The 6,988-nt window shown below is 44.9% G+C and overlaps 1 protein-coding gene across 4 annotated transcripts in view; it reads right to left on the bottom strand.

Annotated features, from left to right (window-relative positions):
• U2surp (U2 snRNP associated SURP domain containing) overlaps positions 1 to 3,927 on the bottom strand; it is a 59,427-nt gene extending 55,500 nt beyond the window's left edge. The window contains exon 1 of one of the 4 annotated variants that reach the window (XM_008850974.3): positions 2,367 to 3,927. In XM_008850974.3, coding sequence (XP_008849196.1) covers positions 2,367 to 2,411 — 45 coding nt within the window. In that variant the 5' untranslated portion in view covers positions 2,412 to 3,927. The remainder of the gene's footprint in view (positions 1 to 2,366) is intronic. The other 3 variants (XM_008850975.3, XM_029554977.1, XM_029554978.1) reach the window with 3 other exon arrangements.
• Positions 3,928 to 6,988: the final 3,061 nt, after the last annotated feature.

Genomic DNA, 6,988 nt, shown 5'->3' with positions numbered 1-6,988 from the left:
GAATATAAGCCATTTACTCTGTACATATTGTAGAATATAAGCCATTTACCTCTTATTTCCAGAGAGAAATCAGGTCATATCAAAGGCTAGAAATTCCAAATACTACAGTACTAGCCAAATGATCTGAAAAAAACGTTCTAATATGTTCTGGACTGGTATTAGAAATGAAAAGCAGCACTTAGGGCAGTCATTAAGATAGCTGATGCCTTAAATTCCAAATCTCAGGATTGATATGCATCCTGACACTTTGAAAACCAGGTGGTTTTTATTTCTCCTAAAAAGAAAACAGAGCTGAAAGTGGTTAACACAACCCTATAATCCCAGCCCCTTGGGAGGTGGAGGCAAGGAGGATCAGGAGTTTAAGACCAGCCTCTGCTACCGTCCAAATTCAAGACCAACGGAGGTTACATGAGACCCTGTCTCAACAAAACAGAAGTTGGAACGATAAAAAGGAGAGGGAAAAGGACTAAGACAATATGCATTTATAGATGACTCAATCATTCTATTAACTATGAAAAATGTTTTATCTGTACTAAACTGAGAAAATTGAGGCTGAGTTTAAGCAATCTCTCAAAAAGCGCCCCCCCACCAAAAACTTTAAGCAATCTGCCTTAATAATATCACAAGTATAATTAATTACAAAGCCATGATTTGAATCTGAATGTCTTGTTATCAAAACCTATAACCTTTCCACTATATTACGGTACTTTCATACTAACGGATAAATCGTATCAACACTGAGTTTAAATACTGATTCATTTTACAGACATCTGAAGGAAACCTATTAATAGCACCCACAGATGATAATCTAAAGAAATACAAATTGTTAAGCTCTGTTACTGGAAAAATCCAATAATTAACAAAGGACCACCACATATTCACAGCTATGAGCAGTATTCTCTTAGAAGGACGTCTGAACATATACTGTGAAATGTTTTCAATGTATCCAGGCCTCAAGCAGAGGATACTTAATACTTCAAGAAACAGAAACCGAATAATTATGTACTTAGCTAGCTTTATGAATAGCTCCCTGACACAGTGGGGAACTGTTTTTGCCGTGAATCTGATACAAAGAGTGATAGAATCTGATACAAAGAGTGATAGAATGAGGTACACATTTACTTTCTCCCCAAGGAAGAGGAGGGAAACCTTCTGGAGAGTAGTTTGCAGTAAACATTTGATGTAATTAAAGGCACCCCAAACTGGCTCCCTATCAGTTTCACTGAAGTAAAGGATGTCTGGTAAGGCCGTTACTATTTACTAAATAGTTGGTGAGCATCATTCAGAAAATGGCATAAAAACTCAGCTTTATTAGAAACAGAAAGTAAGTATAAAATGAGTTTTTCTCAACCTAAACAGCAAATGCAAGGCTCTCCCGTAATTTCCTAAAAACTTTTACTCATACACTGTTAAGTCCCTAGACTATTTAAGTGCTACCTAACTTCTTTATCAGCATCTAATGCCTCACAACCGGTTTATGGCAGTACTTACTACCTTTAATATGGAGTTGGGGATGAGAAACTCAAAGCAAAACAAAAAACACAAAAACGACTTCAAGTCCCGCACAAGATGGCAACTAAGACCAGACTAACACCACCTTACTAACGCTACGCTATTTCCACAGTTCAGTGGTTTCCTAACTGCACTGGAGTGCCTGGAACAAGAATGCGGGGTACTACGCTCTAGGCAGTTTCCAGGGCTACCAAGTTTTCCTTTCCAGCGGACCATCCCATATGTTGATGGGGACGCCGAGTCTGCGACCCTACAAAGTGGTTTTCACTTCCTGTAAAGCGAGGAAAAAGCCACGTGTGGAGTGTGGCTGAGAGCTGCTCTCTCCCGCGGCGCCACTACCTTTTTTTTGCCCCCCCCCCCCCGCCCCCCCCCCCCCCCCCCCCCACAAACTTGCGACGGTCCAGGCTAATATTCTGGAGGATGTGAAGGAAATGGAGGCAGGCCGGGAGCCGGTGAGAGCCAGACTAAAGAACCCGGGAAAGAAACAGACATTCGAGCCCCGGGAATCTTCCCGCCTCTCCCGGACGCTGGCCCGCGGCCTGCCAGCGCAGCGAGTTGCGACACAAGGGCGCGGGACCTCGATCTGGGACACTGGCTAGACCCCAGACCACGCGAGGAGCGACCCACGGTCGCCACCACCCCCAGGCACGCCGGGGTCGGCCCGAATGCGGGCCGGGACCGAGGAACGCTATGGGCCTCGCAACCTGCGCACATCGGAGCCGCGGCGCCAGGCCTGCTGTGGCGAACGGGCCTCGGACCCCCAACCCCAGCCAGCTCCCGAAGGCCAGAGACGTCGGTAGGCCCCAAACCACAACGACAGGTCCACGGACTGACGGAGGTCTCGAAGAAGTTACCTTTGAACTGGCCTTCTGAGATCCGCCTGGCGTTTTGTCCGCCATCTTGAGCTTTGCTCCTCCTTCAGCAGCGACAGCAGCGCGGGTGAGTCGAGCACCGAGAGGGCCGATGTCCGCCGAGCGGCCTTGGGCCAGCCAGGCTGTCTAGTCAAATGCCGACATAGAGAACTCAGACTGCGCCGCCTGGTTACTTCCGCTGTCAGTCATTTCCTCGGCCCCGCCCACTCCCTTCGTCTTCCGGGGAGTCGCAGTTCCCGGTCACGTTTTGCGTGGGGGACTTTAGACAATCTCCTTGACCCGACTTTCAAAGCGAACTGGAAATTCCGTCTTTTTTTCCCCAGCGCTAACCCCTGGTACATGGAAGCAGCTTGTGCTTCCCCCGCGGGCAAAGGAGCAGCTCTTCTAGACCTACACTTGGCCCCGGGAAGAACTGCTCGGAAAATGGGTTCTGACCCACAGAAGACTCTTGTGTGCGTCACGCCCCCTCGGGAGCTCAGACCCCGTAGGGAAAGCGAATTTTCACTGTGCTTACGTTAAGTTGGTGAGCATTCAGATACGTGAGTGTGTCTGCAGAGCTGAGAAAGAGAACATTGGCCCAACCTGAGGGCGATTCCATAGAAACTGTGTAGGAAGTCTGCACGTGATACAGTGAAGGAGAGAGACATCGCAAATACAGACGGTGTTCTAGATCGAGCACACGCAGAAATTGTACATTTTAAAATGTATTGCTATGGCACCGGTGAGGAAGTCGGAGGACAACTTGCAGAAGTCGATTCTTGCCTTTCACAGTGGGATCCAGTGATCGAGCTTACGTCAGGTTTACGCAGCAATCGCCTTTACCCTCTCAGCCATCTCGCTGTCGGTGTCTGGTTTTTTCGGAAATACGATCTCATGTAGCCCACTGCAGTCTTGAGCCACCATGCCCTTGCTTTTTCTTTAGTTTGTGTTTTGCTTTTATGTACTTGTCTTTTTATTGTTTGGAGACAGATCTCGCTATAGCCCCGGCTGGCCTAGAACTCAGAGAATCACGTGCTTCTGCCTCCTAAGTGCTGGGATTAGAGGTGCCACCACAGGCATGTCATTCTTAAAATTGTGTTTTACACTTTAGTACTGTTTAATTTTAAGAGTTCTTAACCAGGCTCTAAATTCAAAGGAAAGCTTGCTTGAGGAAGCCATACTAGAACCAAGCGGTATAAGGAAGGAAAGGGTTTCCTAAGCTGACGGAGTAGTTGTAAAACCTTTGTGGCATGAGTCGGTACGGCCTGCTGTGCAGGTCACCATAAGTGGCCAAGTTTTACTAGTGCAGGTAGAGGGAGGAATGTGCTTGGAAAGGTGGAGGGAACAAGTTCACAGTGGTCGCTGAGGTGACTAGTGTGGTAAGGAGTTAGAATTGTGTTCTGAGGATGCAGTAAGGGTTAAATAGGCTATGATGTGAGAGCTGGAGGGTGGATTCATGAGCTGTCCCTAATTCAAAATTTTTTCAAATACTTTTGAAGGTGGGCATGGTGGTACAGGCCTTTAACCCCAGCACCCTGAAGTAGAGGCAGGTGGATCTCTAAGATGGAGGTCAGCCTGGTCTACATAGCCAGTTCTAGGCCAGCTGGAGCTGCAGGGAGATCCTGTCTCAAAAATAAAAATAATTAAAATACTTTTGAATCCTGCTTTTTATATAAAGATTATACCGTGTTGTGAGTTACAGAGACAGAGAAACATGCACTGTCTTTATATGGTGCAAAATTTCGAAATAAGGACAGCAAAGAAACAACAGACTAACCCTGTGCATAATTAAATTGATGCTTGAAGAAGGGATCAGTAAGGGAGGGAACTCCAAAGGAAGAAATTAATTCTAAGAGGAGTGAGGTGAAGAGATGGGAGTAGATTCACAGAAGCCAAGTGCCATATAGAAGTTGAATTTTATCTTTTGGATGATGGGGCTATTGTGTAGGGTGGTCAGGGAAGCACTTAGAACACAAGGTGACCTGACTAGCTCTCAGAAACTCAATAAGATTTGTGCCAGGCACTAAGGAATATGCAAATGAGGTAAAATAGAATAGTAGCAAGCAAGGAGTGAGGATTGCTGTCCATGAAATTACAATCAAGGGGCCTGGAGAGACTGGCTCAGAGGTTAAGAACACTGAATGTTCTTGCAGAAGACCCAGGTTCAAATACCAGCACCCACATGGCAGCTAACAACTGTCCATAACTCCAGTCCCAGGGGATCCAACAGCCTCTTCTGAGCCTCTTCCCTCATCCTGACACTCACCTCTAACTGGTCTAATCTCTGCTTTCACTGAAGATGTCACTTCTTTCAGGAAGACTTATAGACCTTTCCTTCCCAACCAAGCACATTGGAAGCCTGTTTCAGTTTCCATAGGAACTGTTGCTTTCCTTCTCTGGAGCTTCTCATACTCCATCTTAACTGTTTAGTCCAGGATTAAAAGTGAAATCATCCCCTATATAAGCTTGCTATTTCCTCAATAAAGTAGATCTGTGTCACTGAAAAAAAAAAAAAGTGAAATCATCAGCAGAGAAGGAAGGCTTGGGAATGGGATACCCACTGCTGTTCTAGGCCCCACGGGCTGCCTGGCCACCAGTAAATGAATATATGTAGCTCTTCAAACTCCAAAGCCCTACTTCTTTTCAAAATAATTTTTTACTATTAACCACTAGAGATTTAAAAGTAAAGGAATGCAGACTTTTTTCATCTTCTTATAAAGAGATTTGAGTAAGACCCAGAGCATCTTGGACAAATGTGACCTGATAAGGTAATACACAAGTCTTTATTAAGCCAATTAAGTAGACTTTTAAAACTTCAAAATTGGGGCTGGAGAGATGCTCAGCAGTTAAGAGGAGGAAGACCCAGGTTGGGTTCCCAGCACCCACATGGCAGCTAACAGTCATCCATAACTCCAGTTGCAGGGGGTCTGAAGCCCTCTGGCCTCCGAGGGCATCATAGAACATGTGTACACTTACATCCGTGCACATAAAATAAGCAAATTTTAAAACCCTTCAAAATTATAGTTATAAACAGAACTATCCTTAATGCATTTAAATCATGTAATCTTGGCCTGGTTAACTACAAATTAAGGAAGGGGCTGTAGATTAAACTAGTCCAAGTGGAATTTTACAGGATCTGAAGAATTGAATTTGATTTACAATAATTGTTACCAAGGGACTACACATGAGAACTGTACTTCGCACTGCTGTTCTACCTCCACACTAAATGCCATCCTTCCTCTTCTGTGGATGCTCTGGTTCCCACAGCCCTCGGTTCATAAGAGCTCCCCCTGCAGGGTCTATGTTCAGCAGAAATAACAAAGTAGTACCAGAAACCAGTGTTGTGTTTGGTTCAATTGGTAAGATTTTTTTTTTTTCTTTGAATTTGAGCTCCCACTTTAAGATTAGGAGGTTTTACATAAGACTCAGTTTTTCCTGAAAAATAGAAAAGTCTGTCAATACTGGAGGACAGTCCAGTTAAGATGAGCCACAGCAACTTCTAGGGAAAGGAATGGGCACCCCAGTTGGCCAGGCCTTCACCACACACAGTGGACAAATTTCCCACGTGCAGCCAGCCTGTAGACAGTGTGGTGCAGTCTAAATCTGCCCCACGATTATGATCAAAACACTAACAGCCGGTCTCAAAGCAATGACCAGAGCTGCCATCAGCTGGACAGAACAGAAGGCCCAATGCCTTGGTCCCACAGTGCTTCTAGAAGCCCCTCACATAGTTTCTCTCTTTTAAAATTGGAAGGGGGATGGAAAATGCATTTAACAATATGAACAGTTATGGTATCGTTACATATTGAAGAGAACAGTTAAAATGATTGTTCAAGACTAGATGTAGCTCGCCCTTGCCTACAATGCACAAGACAATGGCTTTATTCCCAGAACCACCCCCCAACACACACAACAAATACTAAAATCTAAAACCTACTACTGTGTTGACTAGCCTTAACTGGTGCTAATTAGTTCAAGAGAATTTTCTAGATACTGGGACTTGAACCTAGGACCTTGTGAATAGTAAGCAAGCACTCTACTACTGAACCATGCTGTCAGTTCTCATTGACCCTGGAGCTTTCTGTTTCAGATAGAATGGCAATCCAGAAACCCCAGCCCCTGGATCCACACCCCTGGGTCAGATGCATGCTACCCCACCTGGATTTTTATGTGGGTGCTAAGAATCCAAACTCAGATCCTCATCTTTACACAGTAAGCACTTTACCCACTGAGCCGTCTCCCACCTCCCCCAAAATTCTTTTACTATTTGTAGAGTTGTTCCATTTATTTTCACATGCTTTCAGATATACAATGATACCATCTGCAAATACTTGTAAGTCCACCTCCTCCTGTCCCTTTTTTTAAAAAAAAAAAATCTTTTCCCTAGTAGTACTCAAGGGTAATGTAAGATGGTACAAATGGACAGCTTGACTCTTTTAAATATTTTATTATTTTTATTTTATGTCTATGAGTGTATTGCCTGCATGTAGGTAAGTGCACCCATGTCGTCGTGCAATGCCTGCAGAGGACAGAAGAGGCCGTCAGATCCCCTGGAACTGGAGTTACAGACAGTTGTTAGCCGCCATGTCGGTGCTGGGATTCAAACCTGAGTCTTCTGCAAGAAC

This window comes from Nannospalax galili, unplaced genomic scaffold (genome assembly GCF_000622305.1).
Source record: "Nannospalax galili isolate Female #2095 unplaced genomic scaffold, S.galili_v1.0 scaffold506, whole genome shotgun sequence".
In the NCBI taxonomy this organism is placed as follows: Eukaryota; Metazoa; Chordata; class Mammalia; order Rodentia; family Spalacidae; genus Nannospalax; species Nannospalax galili.
Note: the sequence above shows the minus strand (reverse complement) of the source record. Positions and strands in the feature narration are given on the sequence as shown.